Raw genomic sequence first — 24,250 nt, forward strand, 5'->3', positions numbered from 1 at the left:
CTACCCCTACCCAGATGTTGCCAGAACTCACCTCCCACCCAAGGGTCACTCATTCAAGAAACGCCATCTGAAAGGCCATATCTGATAGAGACTTCTAGTTGCAGATTCCTTACCTTAGAATTTCCCCCAGGCATCAGACTCTACCAGATATTTTGTTACCGAAGGTAAGTAACTTGTACCTTAGGCCTTGTCTAGAATGAAGAGCAGAACAACCATAAGGGAAGTCAGTCTTTAAGAAGACCTTTCCTCCAGCATGTGAGCCTCATGGGAACTACATTTTGTCAAGAGAGCTTTGAACCCTCAGTGTTTAGGAGGTGACAAAATGCCCTATGCACACCAGGAAAAAAAATAAAAAACGTTGACAAGAAGTCGATAAAGTTGGTCATAAAATGATCGAGGTAGCTCTCCAGATCTAGCCTGTTGGTGCGGAACAAAAGGAACTGATGTCAGCTTGTCGATTTGGCTCCTAAAAAGGCACTGCAATGTCACTCCCGACACAGATGACAGCGAGCCAAACAACGCCACCTACTGATGTGCAGAGGTACAGCTCAAGATTTTCTAGATCCAGTCTGATACCTGGGAAAATATTACAAGGTCAGCAGTCTGTGGTTAGAAGTCTCAATCAGAAACCCCCAGTACGGCATGGATGAATAGCACACTATTGAGAAGATACAAGCTCATCGTGGGATATATTTACCATTTTTGAGACTGTCTGCCCACACAGAGAAGCCAAGACTTCAAGAATTTTGTGAATGAAGGGCGTGTGTCAGATTATTGTGTGGCAGATCATTTAGTCCAGGGTTACTGTTAGGGAGTCCCAGTCCCCCCACAGAGCGCATCCTTATTTAGTCTTTCAGCCCTCAATGTAGAGGTCCAGCTCAATGTCCAAGATCTGTTCTTCTCGCGTTCTTTATTATTTTGATCTAATAGGTACTAATAAGTCCATTGAGTAAACAAAAAGGTTGACACCTTAAAATTGTGCCTTAAAAGAAAAGGGACTATACCAGGTAAGTTTACTCTAGAGGGGGGTCTGAAACAACGAGAGCAACACCTGGGTGCAGATCCCTGGCATCTAAGTTTAATGTTTCAAGGGTATAAACACAGCTTGTGGTAGGCACTAAAGCAGAAGCCCAGCACTTTGTTCGAAACAGGTATGCTCACGTTCCCCCTGCTTCAACAGGTGTGCTAACATTTCACTTCTTCTGTAGCATTCAAAGTCAGCCCTACCTTACAACTTTAAATTCCTCTTTAGAGCTTTAATGAAGGTAACACGTCATGATGTCTTAAAACAAAAGTGAAAAATGATAGTGAATATTTAACTCTACTAACTTTTTAATTGAAAGAAATCCACCTCTTTAAAAATTGATCGTGATTTCATTGCTACACCAAGACTGAAAAATGCAAGCGCTCCATTTACTAGAGTGATATAGAGCTTTACTAAAGGCACACGCATCGTGGATTTTGCGGGCATTTCACCATGTGGCAAACACCGAGTCACTCTTGACGCAGGTGTATGTCCGCAGTTATTGCCGTTTTTGTCTTTTTAAACGAGGATAATTTGCTTTGACAATGAAATATAAAATTCCGTTTTCCATCTAGACTTACATATTTGCATTCTGGTTTTTTTTGGTAAGTTTAGCGCATGCGCAGACCTTTATCCGTCAGAATAGAAAGGCGAATCTAATTTATTTATATGCAAGATGAAGCAATTCTAGACGTTGGGGTGTTTGCAGCTTCTTTCACTGTATCAACTCTCAACGTTCAGAAACATCGATCAGTAACTGAAAACATTAACTTCCCTCAGACATTCTATGAGTGACCGTTCAGCAGATCCTTATATTTAGTTACCAGAAGCGTCAAAAAAAGGTGCTCTGGATAATGTCTGGCAGACTATGCAACATGCCTATATCCAGGGCCGGCTCTAGGGCGGTGTGACCGGTGCAGCCGCACCTGGTGCTGATTTCGGTGTTGGGCGCTGTTTCAAAATAACTATTGGGTTAAAAGCACGTTAACGTCCTTTATGCTTCCAACAGTTTTCACGCAACAATACACATGTCAAGATAACGCTGGTGATTAATGTTTTTGTCTACTATTGAGAGATTGCATTTTGTTTGATAGCAGTTTTGACTCATAAAGTAGTGGGGAGGGTTAATGTGCCTGCTGCATAGAACCTGTACCATACACATCAAAGCATTGAGTACGAATTATTTAAGATTAACACTATAAACAAAATAAAATGTATGTCAGAGAGAGTCTATGGAGAGATGAGGAGAGTTAGAGTGATGGAATTCAGGGAGAAGGAATTTGGGGGTGCGAGGCTGTAGCACCAGGTGCCACCAGCGCTAAAAATTGGCCCTGCCTGAGCCACGGTCCACATTCCTTGGGAGACTATTTTGCAAGACACCTGTCCTCTTTTGTTTTCCTCCAGAGACCCCCAAACACCTGCTGTTGTGTAGTGTTGTTTCGGTGTTTTAACTGCCCACTTTGATTCAAATTAATCTGCTAAGTGTTCCAAACATTTTTATAATGTCTGAGTACAATGATACCAGTGCTTAATTAGTAAATAAAAACGGGCTGGTGCCCAAACTCTTTTTCTGAAACATGTGGCTGCTGCAATTAAATGTGCCAGCACAGCCTACTGAGGCAGCGTGACCCTGAAGCCTTCTCCGGCCTCTTTAATCCCTGTACAGCCACTCCCTGCCCCCTTCAGCTCACTCTTGCAGCATTCTTCTTTCTCCCTTGGTGACGCTTTTTCGTTTTTCTCTTTCTCACTCTTTCCCATTAGTGTCAAACGCTCTCAGTAAATGCCTAAGGCAGAAAAATAAGTGCCAGCCCTCAAAAATAAGTGCTGGTGCCCCGTACCATAAACCACTGTCTCAAATTAAGCCCTGAATGATACTCCTGTTATGTATTTACTAGCAAAGTTGCTGAATCTTTTAACCTGATGAAGGGGTTACTACTATTGTGTAACAGTAATTAGTGCAGAGGCCGTGTTACGGATACAGCACATTGCCCCAGTCTGCACCACGGTGCACCCAAAGTCGGTGTGCTGGGTACAGACTTGGACAGTGCGCTGTATCACAGCAGATGCGCTGCTCACTGTGCAGGCGTGAACCTGCACAGGGGACAGCTCATTCGGAAAGGACGTACCGACTGGTAGTAGCAGGAGGTGTACGCCTTTTATGGTACAAGCAGAAATACAGCCTATTAGGGCGGAGGAGCGTCGCCTAGACCCTCTCCCACCTCCCATCAGCAGCAACAGCTGCAAATCCTTTAACCCCTTCGCTGCCAGGCCTTTTCCCCCTCCTGTGCCGAGCCTTTTTTTGGCTATTTGGAGCAGTTCGCGCTTAGGCCCTCATAACTTTTTGTTCACATAAGCTACCCATGCCAAATTTGCGTCCTTTTTTTCCAACATCCTAGGGATTCTAGAGGTACCCAGACTTTGTGGGTTCCCCAGAAGGAGGCCAAGAAATTAGCCAAAAAACAGTGAAAATTTCATTTTTTTAAAAAAAATTGGAAAAATGGGCTGCAGAAGAAGGCTTGTGGTTTTTTCCCTGAAAAGGGCATCAACAAAGGGTTTGCGGTGATAAAATCACCAGCTTCCCAGCTTTCAGGAACAGGCAGACTTGAATCAGAAAACCCAATTTTTCAACCCAATTTTGGCATTTTACTGGGACATACCCCATTTTTACGATTTTTTGTGCTTTCAGCCTCCTTCCAGTCAGTGACAGAAATGGGCATGAAACCAACGCTGGATCCCATAAACCGCAACATTTCTGAAAAGTAGACAAAATTCTGAATTCAGCAAGGGGTAATTTGTGTAGATCCTACAAGGGTTTCCTACAGAAAATAGCAACTGAAAAAGAAAAATATTGAAATTGAGGTGAAAAAAACATCAATTTTTCTCTAAGTTTTACTCTGTAACTTTTTCCTGCAATGTCAGATTTTCGAAAGCAATATACCGTTACGTCTGCTGGACTCTTCTGGTTGCGGGGATATATAGGGCTTGTAGGTTCATCAAGAACTCTAGGTACCCAGAGCCAATAAATGACCTGCACCCTGCAGTGGGTTTTCATTCTATGCCGGGTATACAGCAATTCATTTGCTGAAATATAAAGAGTAAAAAATAGCTATCAAGAAAACCTTTGTATTTCCAAAATGGGCACAAGATAAGGTGTTGAGAAGCAGTGGTTATTTGCACATCTCTGAATTCCGGGCTGCCCATACTAGCATGTGAATTACCGGGCATTTCTCAAATAGACGTCTTTTTTACACACTGTCTTACATTTGGAAGGGAAAAATGTAGAGAAAGACAAGGGGCAATAACACTTGTTTTGCTATTCTATGTTCCCCCAAGTCTCCCGATAAAAATGATACCTCACTTGTGTGGGTAGGCCTAGCGCCCGCGACAGGAAACGCACCAAAGCGCAACGTGGACACATCACAGAAAACAGACCTGTTTTTAGCAAAGTGCCTACCTGTAGATTTTGGCCTCTAGCTCAGCCGCCACCTAGGGAAACCTACCAAACCTGTGCATTTCTGAAAACTAGAGACCTAGGGGAATCCAAGATGGGGTGATTTGTGTGGCTCGGACCAGGTTCTGTTACCCAGAATCCTTTGCAAACCTCAAAATTTGGCTAAAAAAACACATGTTCCTCACATTTCTGTGGCAGAAAGTTCTGGAATCTGAGAGGAGCCACAAATTTCCTTCCACCCAGCGTTCCCCCACGTCTCCCGATAAAAATGATACCTCACTTGTGTGGGTAGGCCTAGCGCCCGCGACTGGAAACACCCCAAAGCGCAATGTGGACACATCACAGAAAACAGACCTGTTTTTAGCAAAGTGCCTACCTGTAGATTTTGGCCTCTAGCTCAGCCGCCACCTAGGGAAACCTACCAAACCTGTGCATTTCTGAAAACTAGAGACCTAGGGGAATCCAAGATGGGGTGATTTGTGTGGCTCGGACCAGGTTCTGTTACCCAGAATCCTTTGCAAAGCTCAAAAATTGGCTAAAAAAACACATGTTCCTCACATTTCTGTGGCAGAAAGTGCTGGAATCTGAGAGGAGCCACAAATGTCCTTCCACCCAGCGTTCCCCCACGTCTCCCGATAAAAATGATACCTCACATGTGTGGGTAGGCCTAGCGCCCGCGACAGGAAACGCCCCAAAGCGCAACGTGGACACATCACAGAAAACAGACCTGTTTTTAGCAAAGTGCCTACCTGTAGATTTTGGCCTCTAGCTCAGCCGCCACCTAGGGAAACCTACCAAACCTGTGCATTTCTGAAAACTAGAGACCTAGGGGAATCCAAGATGGGGTGATTTGTGTGGCTCGGACCAGGTTCTGTTACCCAGAATCCTTTGCAAAGCTCAAAAATTGGCTAAAAAAACACATGTTCCTCACATTTCTGTGGCAGAAAGTTCTGGAATCTGAGAGGAGCCACAAATTTCCTTCCACCCAGCGTTCCCCCACGTCTCCCGATAAAAATGATACCTCACTTGTGTGGGTAGGCCTAGCGCCCGCGACAGGAAACACCCCAAAGCGCAATGTGGACACATCACAGAAAACAGACCTGTTTTTAGCAAAGTGCCTACCTGTAGATTTTGGCCTCTAGCTCAGCCGCCACCTAGGGAAACCTACCAAACCTGTGCATTTCTGAAAACTAGAGACCTAGGGGAATCCAAGATGGGGTGATTTGTGTGGCTCGGACCAGGTTCTGTTACCCAGAATCCTTTGCAAAGCTCAAAAATTGGCTAAAAAAACACATGTTCCTCACATTTCTGTGGCAGAAAGTGCTGGAATCTGAGAGGAGCCACAAATGTCCTTCCACCCAGCGTTCCCCCACGTCTCCCGATAAAAATGATACCTCACATGTGTGGGTAGGCCTAGCGCCCGCGACAGGAAACGCCCCAAAGCGCAACGTGGACACATCACAGAAAACAGACCTGTTTTTAGCAAAGTGCCTACCTGTAGATTTTGGCCTCTAGCTCAGCCGCCACCTAGGGAAACCTACCAAACCTGTGCATTTCTGAAAACTAGAGACCTAGGGGAATCCAAGATGGGGTGATTTGTGTGGCTCGGACCAGGTTCTGTTACCCAGAATCCTTTGCAAAGCTCAAAAATTGGCTAAAAAAACACATGTTCCTCACATTTCTGTGGCAGAAAGTTCTGGAATCTGAGAGGAGCCACAAATTTCCTTCCACCCAGCGTTCCCCCACGTCTCCCGATAAAAATGATACCTCACTTGTGTGGGTAGGCCTAGCGCCCGCGACAGGAAACGCCCCAAAGCGCAACGTGGACACATCACAGAAAACAGATCTGTTTTTAGCAAAGTGCCTACCTGTAGATTTTGGCCTCTAGCTCAGCCGCCACCTAGGGAAACCTACCAAACCTGTGCATTTCTGAAAACTAGAGACCTAGGGGAATCCAAGGAGGGGTGACTGGCGGGGCTCGGACCAGGTTCTGTTACCCAGAATCCTTTGCAAACCTCATATTTTGGCTAAAAAAACGCATTTTCCTCACATTTGAGTGACAGAAAGTTCTGGAATCTGAGAGGAGCCACAAATTTCCTTCCACCCAGCGTTCCCCCAAGTCTCCCGATAAAAATGATACCTCACTTGCGTGGGTAGGCCTAGCGCCCGCGACAGGAAACGCCCCAAAGCGCAACGTGGACACCACCAAAATTTTGGAAGAAAACAGAGGTGTTTTTTGCGAAGTGACTACCTGCAGATTTTGGCCTCTAGCTCAGCCGGCACCTAGGGAAACCTACCAAACCTGTACATTTCTGAAAACTAGAGACCTAGGGGAATCCAAGGAGGGGTGACTGGCGGGGCTCGGACCAGGTTCTGTTACCCAGAATCCTTAGCAAAGCTCAAAAATTGGCTAAAAAAACACATGTTCCTCACATTTCTGTGGCAGAAAGTTCTGGAATCTGAGAGGAGCCAGAAATTTCCTTCCACCCAGCGTTCCCCCACGTCTCCCGATAAAAATGATACCTCACTTGTGTGGGTAGGCCTAGCGCCCGCGACAGGAAACGCCCCAAAGCGCAACGTGGACACATCACAGAAAACAGACCTGTTTTTAGCAAAGTGCCTACCTGTAGATTTTGGCCTCTAGCTCAGCCGCCACCTAGGGAAACCTACCAAACCTGTGCATTTCTGAAAACTAGAGACCTAGGGGAATCCAAGGAGGGGTGACTGGCGGGGCTCGGACCAGGTTCTGTTACCCAGAATCCTTTGCAAAGCTCAAAAATTGGCTAAAAAAACACATGTTCCTCACATTTCTGTGGCAGAAAGTTCTGGAATCTGGGAGGAGCCACAAATTTCCTTCCACCCAGCGTTCCCCCAAGTCTCCCGATAAAAATGATACCTCACTTGCGTGGGTAGGCCTAGCGCCCGCGACAGGAAACGCCCCAAAGCGCAACGTGGACACCACCAAAATTTTGGAAGAAAACAGACCTGTTTTTAGCGAAGTGCCTACCTGTAGATTTTGGCCTGTAGCTCAGCCGCCACCTAGGGAAACCTACCAAACCTGTGCATTTCTGAAAACTAGAGACCTAGGGGAATCCAAGGAGGGGTGACTGGCGGGGCTCGGACCAGGTTCTGTTACCCAGAATCCTTTGCAAAGCTCAAAAATTGGCTAAAAAAACACATGTTCCTCACATTTCTGTGGCAGAAAGTTCTGGAATCTGAGAGGAGCCACAAATTTCCTTCCACCCAGCGTTCCCCCACGTCTCCCGATAAAAATGATACCTCACTTGTGTGGGTAGGCCTAGCGCCCGCGACAGGAAACGCCCCAAAGCGCAACGTGGACACATCACAGAAAACAGACCTGTTTTTAGCAAAGTGCCTACCTGTAGATTTTGGCCTGTAGCTCAGCCGCCACCTAGGGAAACCTACCAAACCTGTGCATTTCTGAAAACTAGAGACCTAGGGGAATCCAAGGAGGGGTGACTGGCGGGGCTCGGACCAGGTTCTGTTACCCAGAATCCTTTGCAAAGCTCAAAAATTGGCTAAAAAAACACATGTTCCTCACATTTCTGTGGCAGAAAGTTCTGGAATCTGGGAGGAGCCACAAATTTCCTTCCACCCAGCGTTCCCCCAAGTCTCCCGATAAAAATGATACCTCACTTGCGTGGGTAGGCCTAGCGCCCGCGACAGGAAACGCCCCAAAGCGCAACGTGGACACCACCAAAATTTTGGAAGAAAACAGACCTGTTTTTAGCGAAGTGCCTACCTGTAGATTTTGGCCTGTAGCTCAGCCGCCACCTAGGGAAACCTACCAAACCTGTGCATTTCTGAAAACTAGAGACCTAGGGGAATCCAAGGAGGGGTGACTGGCGGGGCTCGGACCAGGTTCTGTTACCCAGAATCCTTTGCAAAGCTCAAAAATTGGCTAAAAAAACACATGTTCCTCACATTTCTGTGGCAGAAAGTTCTGGAATCTGAGAGGAGCCACAAATTTCCTTCCCCCAGCGTTCCCCCACGTCTCCCGATAAAAATGATACCTCACTTGTGTGGGTAGGCCTAGCGCCCGCGACAGGAAACGCCCCAAAGCGCAACGTGGACACATCACAGAAAACAGACCTGTTTTTAGCAAAGTGCCTACCTGTAGATTTTGGCCTGTAGCTCAGCCGCCACCTAGGGAAACCTACCAAACCTGTGCATTTCTGAAAACTAGAGACCTAGGGGAATCCAAGGAGGGGTGACTGGCGGGGCTCGGACCAGGTTCTGTTACCCAGAATCCTTTGCAAAGCTCAAAAATTGGCTAAAAAAACACATGTTCCTCACATTTCTGTGGCAGAAAGTTCTGGAATCTGGGAGGAGCCACAAATTTCCTTCCACCCAGCGTTCCCCCAAGTCTCCCGATAAAAATGATACCTCACTTGCGTGGGTAGGCCTAGCGCCCGCGACAGGAAACGCCCCAAAGCGCAATGTGGACACCACCAAAATTTTGGAAGAAAACAGACCTGTTTTTAGCGAAGTGCCTACCTGTAGATTTTGGCCTGTAGCTCAGCCGCCACCTAGGGAAACCTACCAAACCTGTGCATTTCTGAAAACTAGAGACCTAGGGGAATCCAAGGAGGGGTGACTGGCGGGGCTCGGACCAGGTTCTGTTACCCAGAATCCTTTGCAAAGCTCAAAAATTGGCTAAAAAAACACATGTTCCTCACATTTCTGTGGCAGAAAGTTCTGGAATCTGAGAGGAGCCACAAATTTCCTTCCACCCAGCGTTCCCCCACGTCTCCCGATAAAAATGATACCTCACTTGTGTGGGTAGGCCTAGCGCCCGCGACAGGAAACGCCCCAAAGCGCAACGTGGACACATCACAGAAAACAGACCTGTTTTTAGCAAAGTGCCTACCTGTAGATTTTGGCCTGTAGCTCAGCCGCCACCTAGGGAAACCTACCAAACCTGTGCATTTCTGAAAACTAGAGACCTAGGGGAATCCAAGGAGGGGTGACTGGCGGGGCTGGGACCAGGTTCTGTTACCCAGAATCCTTTGCAAAGCTCAAAAATTGGCTAAAAAAACACATGTTCCTCACATTTCTGTGGCAGAAAGTTCTGGAATCTGGGAGGAGCCACAAATTTCCTTCCACCCAGCGTTCCCCCAAGTCTCCCGATAAAAATGATACCTCACTTGCGTGGGTAGGCCTAGCGCCCGCGACAGGAAACGCCCCAAAGCGCAACGTGGACACCACCAAAATTTTGGAAGAAAACAGACCTGTTTTTAGCGAAGTGCCTACCTGTAGATTTTGGCCTGTAGCTCAGCCGCCACCTAGGGAAACCTACCAAACCTGTGCATTTCTGAAAACTAGAGACCTAGGGGAATCCAAGGAGGGGTGACTGGCGGGGCTCGGACCAGGTTCTGTTACCCAGAATCCTTTGCAAAGCTCAAAAATTGGCTAAAAAAACACATGTTCCTCACATTTCTGTGGCAGAAAGTTCTGGAATCTGAGAGGAGCCACAAATTTGATTCCACCCAGCGTTCCCCCACGTCTCCCGATAAAAATGATACCTCACTTGTGTGGGTAGGCCTAGCGCCCGCGACAGGAAACGCCCCAAAGCGCAACGTGGACACATCACAGAAAACAGACCTGTTTTTAGCAAAGTGCCTACCTGTAGATTTTGGCCTGTAGCTCAGCCGCCACCTAGGGAAACCTACCAAACCTGTGCATTTCTGAAAACTAGAGACCTAGGGGAATCCAAGGAGGGGTGACTGGCGGGGCTCGGACCAGGTTCTGTTACCCAGAATCCTTTGCAAAGCTCAAAAATTGGCTAAAAAAACACATGTTCCTCACATTTCTGTGGCAGAAAGTTCTGGAATCTGGGAGGAGCCACAAATTTCCTTCCACCCAGCGTTCCCCCAAGTCTCCCGATAAAAATGATACCTCACTTGCGTGGGTAGGCCTAGCGCCCGCGACAGGAAACGCCCCAAAGCGCAACGTGGACACCACCAAAATTTTGGAAGAAAACAGACCTGTTTTTAGCGAAGTGCCTACCTGTAGATTTTGGCCTGTAGCTCAGCCGCCACCTAGGGAAACCTACCAAACCTGTGCATTTCTGAAAACTAGAGACCTAGGGGAATCCAAGGAGGGGTGACTGGCGGGGCTCGGACCAGGTTCTGTTACCCAGAATCCTTTGCAAAGCTCAAAAATTGGCTAAAAAAACACATGTTCCTCACATTTCTGTGGCAGAAAGTTCTGGAATCTGAGAGGAGCCACAAATTTGATTCCACCCAGCGTTCCCCCACGTCTCCCGATAAAAATGATACCTCACTTGTGTGGGTAGGCCTAGCGCCCGCGACAGGAAACGCCCCAAAGCGCAACGTGGACACATCACAGAAAACAGACCTGTTTTTAGCAAAGTGCCTACCTGTAGATTTTGGCCTGTAGCTCAGCCGCCACCTAGGGAAACCTACCAAACCTGTGCATTTCTGAAAACTAGAGACCTAGGGGAATCCAAGGAGGGGTGACTGGCGGGGCTCGGACCAGGTTCTGTTACCCAGAATCCTTTGCAAAGCTCAAAAATTGGCTAAAAAAACACATGTTCCTCACATTTCTGTGGCAGAAAGTTCTGGAATCTGAGAGGAGCCACAAATTTCCTTCCACCCAGCGTTCCCCCACGTCTCCCGATAAAAATGATACCTCACTTGTGTGGGTAGGCCTAGCGCCCGCGACAGGAAACGCCCCAAAGCGCAACGTGGACACATCACAGAAAACAGACCTGTTTTTAGCAAAGTGCCTACCTGTAGATTTTGGCCTGTAGCTCAGCCGCCACCTAGGGAAACCTACCAAACCTGTGCATTTCTGAAAACTAGAGACCTAGGGGAATCCAAGGAGGGGTGACTGGCGGGGCTCGGACCAGGTTCTGTTACCCAGAATCCTTTGCAAAGCTCAAAAATTGGCTAAAAAAACACATGTTCCTCACATTTCTGTGGCAGAAAGTTCTGGAATCTGAGAGGAGCCACAAATTTCCTTCCACCCAGCGTTCCCCCACGTCTCCCGATAAAAATGATACCTCACTTGTGTGGGTAGGCCTAGCGCCCGCGACAGGAAACGCCCCAAAGCGCAACGTGGACACATCACAGAAAACAGACCTGTTTTTAGCAAAGTGCCTACCTGTAGATTTTGGCCTGTAGCTCAGCCGCCACCTAGGGAAACCTACCAAACCTGTGCATTTCTGAAAACTAGAGACCTAGGGGAATCCAAGGAGGGGTGACTGGCGGGGCTCGGACCAGGTTCTGTTACCCAGAATCCTTTGCAAAGCTCAAAAATTGGCTAAAAAAACACATGTTCCTCACATTTCTGTGGCAGAAAGTTCTGGAATCTGGGAGGAGCCACAAATTTCCTTCCACCCAGCGTTCCCCCAAGTCTCCCGATAAAAATGATACCTCACTTGCGTGGGTAGGCCTAGCGCCCGCGACAGGAAACGCCCCAAAGCGCAACGTGGACACCACCAAAATTTTGGAAGAAAACAGACCTGTTTTTAGCGAAGTGCCTACCTGTAGATTTTGGCCTGTAGCTCAGCCGCCACCTAGGGAAACCTACCAAACCTGTGCATTTCTGAAAACTAGAGACCTAGGGGAATCCAAGGAGGGGTGACTGGCGGGGCTCGGACCAGGTTCTGTTACCCAGAATCCTTTGCAAAGCTCAAAAATTGGCTAAAAAAACACATGTTCCTCACATTTCTGTGGCAGAAAGTTCTGGAATCTGAGAGGAGCCACAAATTTCCTTCCCCCAGCGTTCCCCCACGTCTCCCGATAAAAATGATACCTCACTTGTGTGGGTAGGCCTAGCGCCCGCGACAGGAAACGCCCCAAAGCGCAACGTGGACACATCACAGAAAACAGACCTGTTTTTAGCAAAGTGCCTACCTGTAGATTTTGGCCTGTAGCTCAGCCGCCACCTAGGGAAACCTACCAAACCTGTGCATTTCTGAAAACTAGAGACCTAGGGGAATCCAAGGAGGGGTGACTGGCGGGGCTCGGACCAGGTTCTGTTACCCAGAATCCTTTGCAAAGCTCAAAAATTGGCTAAAAAAACACATGTTCCTCACATTTCTGTGGCAGAAAGTTCTGGAATCTGGGAGGAGCCACAAATTTCCTTCCACCCAGCGTTCCCCCAAGTCTCCCGATAAAAATGATACCTCACTTGCGTGGGTAGGCCTAGCGCCCGCGACAGGAAACGCCCCAAAGCGCAACGTGGACACCACCAAAATTTTGGAAGAAAACAGACCTGTTTTTAGCGAAGTGCCTACCTGTAGATTTTGGCCTGTAGCTCAGCCGCCACCTAGGGAAACCTACCAAACCTGTGCATTTCTGAAAACTAGAGACCTAGGGGAATCCAAGGAGGGGTGACTGGCGGGGCTCGGACCAGGTTCTGTTACCCAGAATCCTTTGCAAAGCTCAAAAATTGGCTAAAAAAACACATGTTCCTCACATTTCTGTGGCAGAAAGTTCTGGAATCTGAGAGGAGCCACAAATTTCCTTCCACCCAGCGTTCCCCCACGTCTCCCGATAAAAATGATACCTCACTTGTGTGGGTAGGCCTAGCGCCCGCGACAGGAAACGCCCCAAAGCGCAACGTGGACACATCACAGAAAACAGACCTGTTTTTAGCAAAGTGCCTACCTGTAGATTTTGGCCTGTAGCTCAGCCGCCACCTAGGGAAACCTACCAAACCTGTGCATTTCTGAAAACTAGAGACCTAGGGGAATCCAAGGAGGGGTGACTGGCGGGGCTCGGACCAGGTTCTGTTACCCAGAATCCTTTGCAAAGCTCAAAAATTGGCTAAAAAAACACATGTTCCTCACATTTCTGTGGCAGAAAGTTCTGGAATCTGGGAGGAGCCACAAATTTCCTTCCACCCAGCGTTCCCCCAAGTCTCCCGATAAAAATGATACCTCACTTGCGTGGGTAGGCCTAGCGCCCGCGACAGGAAACGCCCCAAAGCGCAACGTGGACACCACCAAAATTTTGGAAGAAAACAGACCTGTTTTTAGCGAAGTGCCTACCTGTAGATTTTGGCCTGTAGCTCAGCCGCCACCTAGGGAAACCTACCAAACCTGTGCATTTCTGAAAACTAGAGACCTAGGGGAATCCAAGGAGGGGTGACTGGCGGGGCTCGGACCAGGTTCTGTTACCCAGAATCCTTTGCAAAGCTCAAAAATTGGCTAAAAAAACACATGTTCCTCACATTTCTGTGGCAGAAAGTTCTGGAATCTGAGAGGAGCCACAAATTTCCTTCCACCCAGCGTTCCCCCACGTCTCCCGATAAAAATGATACCTCACTTGTGTGGGTAGGCCTAGCGCCCGCGACAGGAAACGCCCCAAAGCGCAACGTGGACACATCACATTTTTTCATTGAAAACAGTGCCTACCTGTAGTTTTTGGCCTGTAGCTCAGCCAGCACCTAGGGAAACCTACCAAACCTGTGCATTTCTGAAAACTAGAGACCTAGGGGAATCCAAGATGGGGTGACTTGAGGGGCTCTGACCAGGTTCTGTTACCCAGAATCCTTTCCAAACCTCAAATATTGGCTAAAAAAACGCATTTTTCACACATTTCGGTGACAGAAAGTTCTGGAATCTGAGTGGAGCCACAAATTTCCTTCCACCCAGCGTTCCCCCAAGTCTCCCGATAAAAATGATACCTCAGTTGTGTGGGTGGGCCAGGTGCCTCCAACAGAATAAGGCCCAAAACTTGTAGAGATACAGGGGATAGTACTGCGAGTTTATAAGGACATATTCTTTTATACATCTTTAGACTGACTCTGCTTTGGGGACCCACATACGTGAGGTGTCATTTTATTTGGGAGACTGAGGGGAACACTGGGGAGTAGGAATTTTGTGCTGGAGTGGTGATCGTACGAAGAAAAGTCCGGAAAATATGCTTTTTTTAAGCACATTTTGAGGTTTACAGAGGAGTCTGGGTAAGAAAATGTTGGGGGATCCACGCAAGCCACTCCTCCCTAGACTCCTTGGGGTGTCTAGTTTTAAAAAATGTCTGGGTTTGGTAGGTTTCCCTAGATGAAGGCCGCACACAGGACCAAAAACATAGGTGCCCTCTCCCCCCCCAAACACAGGTAGTTTTGTAATATATCGTTTTGATGTGCCCACATACGTCCGTGATGTGCCAAACACTAAAATTTTGAAAAGAAACACACTTAGGTTATGTGAAAAAGACCCCTCACCCACCAACCAAGTTGGTGGCATGCTTCATCATCGGGGTCCCACCTGAGGCACCTAGCGTGTCATAGGTGTGCTGCGACGCCTGATTACAGCGGAGCAGGTTTGGTCATTTTTACCACACATACTGGTTGGATTTGGCACGAGGGTGAGTGATGGTTCAGTGGATCAAATTTTACTAACAAGAGCTTTCACAAAAATGAAAAGCACTGTTAGTAACTGAAAGGCAAAAAACTGAACCAATGACTCACAGCTCGTGAGCTGTAAAGCCGCGACAAGGCACCAACCGCTTTACAGTCCATTCACACAACTTTCATACATGACACACACAAGGCCATTCACACCGCCAGCCACGGGCCCAGCACATTACAACACTCACATCGACAGACAGCGCCACTCAAGGGCCCATCACTTACATACGCCCACATGCCTGATACAACAATCACACCAGCTGATGGGAGTGTGTGGACTGGTGTTTGGCTTGCAGTGTGTTGCAGTAGCCAACATCAAGTCAATATGTACAGTCTCAGCCAAGCCCCACTCCACACACAATGGCATCATATTTTTTTTTTTTTTAACAGAGGAACCCCTAACTAAGTAGAAAGAATTACAAAACAACAAACACAAAAGCTCTAACTAACAACATGACAGAAATGCTAACCATGAAACTAAACACATGAAAATACAAAACAGACATGAGTTTACACTCATGGTTGTTCCCAGAAATTCTTCTGGGTGTGGTAATTCTTAAAACAAGCACCGACACACAGCCCAGGCTTTGAAGGACAATCTGGGCAGTACATTCGAGACTCCCTCCGGATACCTCTTCGAAAACACACTCTACATTTCTTAGCTGGAAAGTCTTTTTTGGGTGTGGGAGGAATGTGCTCAGCAAAGTGGCGATCTTTCAATCTAGCCACATCCTCCACCACTGCTTCTCTAGGAACTCTGGCCTGTTCCACCACAATAAGGCTCTCTATCACTGACTCCTGAAATTTCACAAATGTCATCTTTGAGTCTGGAGACCTATCCCTAAACACAATAAAAGCATTGAAGGTTGCTAAGTGGAAGAGGTGAAGTGCTAACTTCTTATACCAAACATAAGACTTACGAATAGCAGTATAAGGTTCCAACCTCTGGTCAACTCTATCTACACCTCCCATGTGCTTATTATAATCTAAAATGCACACAGGTTTGCGCACTTCAGCAACCTGGCCCCAAACAGTCACAGGGGAAGTACTCTCATCATGGATGGTACTTAGCATGTAGACATCCCTCTTGTCTGAAAATTTCAAAGCTAGCAGCTCCTCGTTCCGCAAGGCACAGCACTGTCCCCTCTCAAGTTTTTTACAGACAAGCTCCCTTGGATAGCCTTTCCGGTTAGAACGGATTGTGCCACAAGCAACTGTGTCCACTCTAAACAATTCCTTGAACAACTGCACACCAGTGTAGAAGTTATCTACATACAAATGGTGACCTTTGTTGAACAGTCGTCTACCAAGATCCCACACTATTTTCTCAGTAACTCCAAAAGTGGGAGGACAACCAGGGGGGTCAATATTGGAATCCCTACCAGTGTACACACGGAAACTATACACATATCCTGTCCTACTTTCAGACAGCATATACAATTTAATTCCATATCGTGCCCTTTTGCTAGGAATGTACTGCCTAAAAACCAAACGACCCTTGAAGAGGACCAAAGACTCGTCCACACTTATCTCTTTGCCTGGAACATAGACCTCCGAAAACCGATCTACAAAATGATCAAGGACAGGCCTAATCTTAAAAAGACGGTCAGAATCTGGGTGATCTCGTGGCAAGGCTAATGCATTGTCAACAAAATGCAGCATCCTAAGAAGAAGCAAATACCGATTACGACTCATGGTAGCTGGAAATATAGCTGTTGCCATCAAGGGACTAGTAGACCAATAAGAAGCCAGTGACGGCTTCCTTATCAACCCCATCAAAAAAGTCAAACCCAAAAACTTTTTTAGCTCCTCCAAATTTGTGGGAATCCACTGGGCAGCTCTAGAGTGTGGCCTAAGTCTAGCAGCGTTGTCCCTCAAATGCTGCTCCGCATACAAATTAGTCTGCTCAACAATCTCTTCCAAAAACACATCATCCATGAATAACTCAAAGAAATTGATAGGCATAAAGTTCTCTGTATTGGCGTTACACCCCGGGAGACCAGTAAAGGCAGGCAACTCTGGCTGCTCCATGTTTGGGGCAACCCAGACATCAGGTCTTCTAACGGGAAACCTTTCAGCCCCAGGTTGCTGCACTATTGGCACATCAATGTCCTCCTCTAAAACAGAACCTTCATCTGCACTGAGTGTGGCTTCATCATCAGAAGATTCCCCTCCAACAGAAACATCACTGCCAGAATCTCTGACTTCCTCCTCTGCCTCAGATGCAGAGTCCGTCTCATAGTCATGATCAGACTGTGACTCAAAAAGCATACCAACCACCTGCTGAGCGGTCATCCTGCGGCTAGCCATGATCTCTCCTGCTAAAATTAACTGGACAAATTCACCACCAACAACCAGCACTGTGTAAGACAAGTAACAAAGTGTAGCTTTGTTAGTAAGAGTTACAAACTCAAAAACTATACCGCTCACTTGCCTGAAAAAGCTTGATTCACCAGCAACTACACAGCAATCACCAATGATATCCCACTAAAAAGAAAGAAAGAAAGGCAAATTAGAAATAAGACACAACAAATATCATTGTGCACAAACCTAAGGACAATTTCACACACAATCCTGCATTTAGTACACCCCCTACAAACATGTCATTCATGCATGGCAACAATACTCCTTTGGAGTAAATTGTTTTTACTTACCTAAAACATGCAACTGTGCAAACTGCAGGTCAACCACCGCCAAAACCGCAAGGAGCCACAGCAAATAAAGCAAAAGCTTTGAACTAGAACAAAAAGGAGGAATTTTTTTTTTATCACAAATGCAAAGACTTCTTCAGTTGACAAACACCCCACCATCAAACATTTTAGAAATTGGTGCCTAAGTGGATTCTGTCATAGGGGCAGATGGGCCTACTAAAAAAATAGGCCTGTCTGCCCCAAGGAAGCCAGAAAATACCTTTAGTACTGTGTCCCCATGGAGAGCGACCCTTGCCAAAGGGGACAGCCCTCAAACAAAAAAAAACAAAAAAAACACACACAACACTATCCCTGGTGCCTAAGTGGCTTCTGCCCCCTTGGGGGCAGGTGGGCCTAAGAAAATAGGCCCATCTGCCCCCAGGGGGTGTAGAAATGGCCAACAGGTCAATGCCCCCCTTGGGGGGGCGCCCCGTGACCAAGGGGACGCCCCCCCACAAAAATAAACACATAAAAAAAAATCCCTGGCGTTCTAGTGGTTTCTGCCCCCCTTGGGGGCAGATCAGCCTAAAAATAATAGGCTGATCTGTCTCCAAGGGGTGCAGAAATGGCCTGGGTACATGTGCCCCCAAAGTGGGGGGCGACCCTTGCCCAAGCCCCCCCCCATCCACTAACACACACACACACACACACTATCCCTGGTGTCTACGTGGCTTCTGCCCCCCTTGGGGGCAGGTGGGTCTAGAAAAATAGGCCCATCTGCCCCCAGGGGGGGCAGAAATGGCCAACAGGTCAATGCCCCCCTTGGGGGGGCGCCCCGTGCCCAAGGGGACGCCCCCCCACAAAAATAAACACATAAAAAAAAATCCCTGGCGTTCTAGTGGTTTCTGCCCCCCTTGGGGGCAGATCAGCCTAAAAATAATAGGCTGATCTGTCTCCAAGGGGTGCAGAAATGGCCTGGGTACATGTGCCCCCAAAGTGGGGGGCGACCCTTGCCCAAACCCCCCCCCATCCACTAACACACACACACACACACACTATCCCTGGTGTCTACGTGGCTTCTGCCCCCCTTGGGGGCAGGTGGGTCTAGAAAAATAGGCCCATCTGCCCCCAGGGGGGGCAGAAATGGCCAACAGGTCAATGCCCCCCTTGGGGGGGCGCCCCGTGCCCGAGGGGACGCCCCCCCACAAAAATAAACACATAAAAAAAAATCCCTGGCGTTCTAGTGGTTTCTGCCCCCCTTGGGGGCAGATCAGCCTAAAAATAATAGGCTGATCTGTCTCCAAGGGGTGCAGAAATGGCCTGGGTACATGTGCCCCCAAAGTGGGGGGCGACCCTTGCCCAAGCCCCCCCCCATCCACTAACACACACACACACACACACTATCCCTGGTGTCTACGTGGCTTCTGCCCCCCTTGGGGGCAGGTGGGTCTAGAAAAATAGGCCCATCTGCCCCCAGGGGGGGCAGAAATGGCCAACAGGTCAATGCCCCCCTTGGGGGGGCGCCCCGTGCCCAAGGGGACGCCCCCCCACAAAAATAAACACATAAAAAAAAAACCCTGGCGTTCTAGTGGTTTCTGCCCCCCTTGGGGGCAGATCAGCCTAAAAATAATAGGCTGATCTGTCTCCAAGGGGTGCAGAAATGGCCTGGGTACATGTGCCCCCAAAGTGGGGGGCGACCCTTGCCCAAGCCCCCCCCCATCCACTAACACACACACACACACACACACTATCCCTGGTGTCTACGTGGCTTCTGCCCCCCTTGGGGGCAGGTGGGTCTAGAAAAATAGGCCCATCTGCCCCCAGGGGGGGCAGAAATGGCCAACAGGTCAATGCCCCCCTTGGGGGGGCGCCCCGTGCCCGAGCGGACGCCCCCCCACAAAAATAAACACATAAAAAAAAATCCCTGGCGTTCTAGTGGTTTCTGCCCCCCTTGGGGGCAGATCAGCCTAAAAATAATAGGCTGATCTGTCTCCAAGGGGTGCAGAAATGGCCTGGGTACATGTGCCCCCAAAGTGGGGGGCGACCCTTGCCCAAGCCCCCCCCCATCCACTAACACACACACACACACACACTATCCCTGGTGTCTACGTGGCTTCTGCCCCCCTTGGGGGCAGGTGGGTCTAGAAAAATAGGCCCATCTGCCCCCAGGGGGGGCAGAAATGGCCAACAGGTCAATGCCCCCCTTGGGGGGGCGCCCCGTGCCCAAGGGGACGCCCCCCCACAAAAATAAACACATAAAAAAAAAACCCTGGCGTTCTAGTGGTTTCTGCCCCCCTTGGGGGCAGATCAGCCTAAAAATAATAGGCTGATCTGTCTCCAAGGGGTGCAGAAATGGCCTGGGTACATGTGCCCCCAAAGTGGGGGGCGACCCTTGCCCAAGCCCCCCCCCCATCCACTAACACACACACACACACACACTATCCCTGGTGTCTACGTGGCTTCTGCCCCCCTTGGGGGCAGGTGGGTCTAGAAAAATAGGCCCATCTGCCCCCAGGGGGGGCAGAAATGGCCAACAGGTCAATGCCCCCCTTGGGGGGGCGCCCCGTGCCCAAGGGGACACCCCCCCACAAAAATAAACACATAAAAAAAAATCCCTGGCGTTCTAGTGGTTTCTGCCCCCCTTGGGGGCAGATCAGCCTAAAAATAATAGGCTGATCTGTCTCCAAGGGGTGCAGAAATGGCCTGGGTACATGTGCCCCCAAAGTGGGGGGCGACCCTTGCCCAAGCCCCCCCCCCATCCACTAACACACACACACACACACACTATCCCTGGTGTCTACGTGGCTTCTGCCCCCCTTGGGGGCAGGTGGGTCTAGAAAAATAGGCCCATCTGCCCCCAGGGGGGGCAGAAATGGCCAACAGGTCAATGCCCCCCTTGGGGGGGCGCCCCGTGCCCATGGGGACGCCCCCCCACAAAAATAAACACATAAAAAAACATCCCTGGCGTTCTAGTGGTTTCTGCCCCCCTTGGGGCAGATCAACCTAAAAATAATAGGCTGATCTGCCCTCAAGGGGGGCAGAAATGGCCCTAAAAGACATGCCCCCCAAAGGGGAGCGACCCTTGCCCAAGGGGGCGCCCCCCCATCCACTACACACACAATCCCTGGTGCCTAAGTGGCTTCTGCCCCCCTTGGGGGCAGATGGACCTAAAAAAAATAGGCCGATCTGCCCCCAAGGGGGGCAGAAATGGCCAACAGTTCTCTGCCCCCTTGGGGGGGGCGCCCCTTGCCCAAGGGGGCACCCCCTCCCAACATACCTGCACAGAAAATATAATTCCCTGGTGATCCAGTGGTTTCTGCCCCCCTTGGGGGCAGATCCGCCTAAAAAGTAGGCCAATCTGCCCCCAAGGGGGGCAGAAATGGCCGTAACTAATTGCCCCCACAAGGGGAGCGACCCTTGCCCAAGGGGCCGCTCCCCGCCAGCAAGAAACACGAGCAAACAACAAAAAAAAAAAATCCCTGGTGTCTAGTGGGCATTCCTGCTGCCCGATCGCAATGCGATCGGGCAGCAGGAATGCTCAAAGAGACACCGGGGGAAAGGAAAAGCCTTTCCTTTCCCCCGGTGCCTCTTTAGCCCAAACCCCCCACCCACCGGGAAGAGGAACTCACCTCTTTCCTCGTCGCCGCACAGGAAGCAAATGGCTTCCTGTGCTGCGAAATCCCCATAATGAAGTCAGCGCGCGATCGCGCGCTGACGTCATTATGGGGGGGTGGGGGGGTCGGGGGTGGAAGGGGAAGGGCTTCCCCTTCCATCCCTGACTTTGGGGGGGTGGGGGGAAGCACACAGAGGGAGCGAGAGCGCTCCCTCTGGGCTGTGTGCCGAGGACGTAGTGGTTACGTCCTCGGCACAGCAGCACTGTGCCGCGGGACGTAACCACTACGTCCGCGGCACAGAAGGGGTTAACAAACGAAACGATAATAAACCATGTTTATTATTGTTTCATTTGTTAAAGGGGTGGGGCACTGGGGATGACGAGGATATGAGGGGAGTGCACTGTGCACTTCCCTCAGTGCGCATGTATGTTTGGCCGGCCGTCTCAGGCCTGCCAAACACACATGTGCAGTAGTCTCTTTCCAGTCTGGCAACACAGTTGCTGGGCTGGAGAGAGCAGGCACAGGCTCCCAGGCTCCCAGTGCTCTGAGCAGCGTCAGGATTGGCTGCAGGGCAGGCTGGAAGGCTGTGCCTGCCTGCATCAGAGGAGACGGAGAAGCGGAGCGGCGCGGCGCAGTGGTGTGCAGGCAAGTTGTTTTTTTGTTTTGTTTTTTTAAATTAAATTTTACCTCCAGTGCCGCCCCCACCCAGCGTGAGGGCAGCGAGCCACAACTCGTAAGCTAACTCCACCTCATGTCCTTCCAATACTTCCTGCGCTCCAGGGCCATGTGTTTCCTCATTTGCATGGAGCTATTTCCCAAGCAGACATCTTGTTGAGATTGTACCGGTGTCTTCTGTAATACCAAAGTTTCCCAGAAAGTTGGTGCACACGCCCAGGGCACTTGTTGTGGGATGGCCCAGTTTAAGCTATTCGTATGAACAGAGCCGAAATGTAATGAGTTGCATCACTCAGCTTTGAAACGTGTTTTGTAGTGTGTTTACCATGTCTGTTTTTTGTGCACAGCGTCACACGGCTCAGCTGCGGGAAGAACTGTTAAGACTTCAGTGTCCTGAAGGTTTGGACCCAGACACAGAGGGTGCCACGGAAAAGTGCATTGCCACAGAAAGCTCGGAGGAAAGTGTGTTGCACGAGCAGGTCAAACCAGGCAGCAGTAAAGACATCTCTAGTGACTTTAAATTATGAGCAGCATTGACATGGACTTAACCGACACAAAGGCTTTGAAGCACAAGCCAAATATGTCAATATTTGTATGTAAGAAGCTAATTATGTTATAGGTAATAAAATTGAAACTATACTATGCCCTTATGGATATACAGTTTAATTCAAGATCTTTTATTTACCTGTACAAGAGTGTAAACTTTTTTGTGCTTTTATTTTTGAATTGTGAGAACCACTGATTGGTATGTTTAAAATGTATGTAAACAAGAACTGGCTAAATCACTGATATATAAGGGAAACTACCTTAGGAAAGAGTGTTTACCGAATGTTTTTTTTTTTACCTGTAGAGTGAGGACAAATGTAACAAAGAATATATATTGGTCATTCTTACAGCTACTATTTAAAGACGGCAAATTTTCACTGAATTTGATAGATTTTATGTTTTGGCCATATCTTCATTATCACATTTGATTCATAAAACTCCTGTATACTACAATAAAAGTTTAATGGACAAGCTCCTTCTTATATGATTTACTGGTACATTTTTTAAAATAATAAATCTGCCATGGAAATATATTACAGCTGGAAACGTGCACTTATGTGACTGGATTTATTACAGTCATCGTATTTAATTTTATGCTTACTAATTTTTGATGCAAATGAAATAAATGTACATGGTTTTACCTCATAAGAACTTGAGCTTCTTAGTTCATCCAACTCTGGAGTTTGAAAATGTTTAAACCTTGTGACCCCTTTTGACTCAACATAAGTGCTTTGCTATCACGGAATTCCTTTGTTATGTCCAGTGTGCTTCTAAAGAAATTTTCAGAACAAAAAAAATCAGACGGGACTTACCCGTTTGAAGAATGCACGTGAAGTAGTGTGTCATCTCCTGGTATAAGAGAGTCGATTGATGGTACTGCATTCTGTTTGTGGCAGGGCAGCGTGTGTACGGCAATAATCATGTTTAAAATGTGACTTGAGCGTTTGGAATGTCTTTAATGCCCAGTGTTTAAGTAAAATGGTAAATTACAGGCCGTGTTAAAATACACCTGGTTTTGTGTTTTCAAAAGTACTCATGTACGTCCTATCTCCTACATTAGTGAATACCCCAAAGGTTGAGACTTTTTTCCCATTTGCTATGAACTGTTTCAGTTTTCAGACTGCCGAAGTATGTGTGGCTGTAATGAGTAGTGTTGTATTTTTTAGCTGAAGATTGAATAAAAAATGCTTCTAAATATTTGTGGCCAATTTGTTTTATTCCTTCTGCCAATCTCTTAGTGTTTCTTATCACTTTCTTTCCTCAGCCACCACTTTCTCCTTCCCCCACGTCCAATTAGAGAGTATCTCGATAATAGAGTTGCTCTTTTATTGGAAAGATGAGGGAGGGAGATTTGAAGGTGGCCGGCAGAAGTAATAAAAAGCCTAGACAAAATTGTATATACATAATAATGTATTTTTTCTCTCTTTTGATTGCAGCGTCCCCAGTCTTCCCATTGCAGACGCATAAAAAGCTCAACCTTCCTAGCCTGTCTCCTTATTTCTTGTTGATGTGCACAAATAGGCAGCACAGTCTATCTTTAGGACATTTTACAATGGTATTAATTCTTCACCACAGGATTCTTGCTGATAGTTATGAAAGGTAGAATATTTCCGTGCTCGCTCAAGTTCCCGAAACACAATTTGAACAACTTTTCCATGTTTCAGATTAAAACAAAAAACATGGCCCAAAAGGGCAACATTAACTTTTTTTTTTTTTTTAGCAATTGCCAAAAATGTACGTCAAAGCAGTAAATTTGGCTGAAAAACACTTTGTAAATCATGTACTTGGAACAAATGAGACAAATAAAGGAATGGTGCCATAATCATGCAAACCATACCTACATTAGACATCAAATTCCACCCCTTTGAGAGTTTTACAGGACTACACAATTCATTTCTGGCCA

At 48.0% G+C, this 24,250-nt stretch overlaps 1 protein-coding gene across 4 annotated transcripts in view; it reads left to right on the forward strand.

The window, feature by feature from the left end:
• BIRC6 (baculoviral IAP repeat containing 6) overlaps positions 1–23,542 on the forward strand; it is a 1,722,273-nt gene extending 1,698,731 nt beyond the window's left edge. For all 4 annotated transcript variants that reach the window (XM_069234691.1, XM_069234693.1, XM_069234692.1 and 1 more), the window contains one exon: positions 22,149–23,542. In XM_069234691.1, coding sequence (XP_069090792.1) covers positions 22,149–22,328 — 180 coding nt within the window. In that variant the 3' untranslated portion in view covers positions 22,329–23,542. The remainder of the gene's footprint in view (positions 1–22,148) is intronic.
• Positions 23,543–24,250: the final 708 nt, after the last annotated feature.

Source organism: Pleurodeles waltl, chromosome 5, assembly GCF_031143425.1.
Source record: "Pleurodeles waltl isolate 20211129_DDA chromosome 5, aPleWal1.hap1.20221129, whole genome shotgun sequence".
Taxonomy (NCBI): Eukaryota; Metazoa; Chordata; class Amphibia; order Caudata; family Salamandridae; genus Pleurodeles; species Pleurodeles waltl.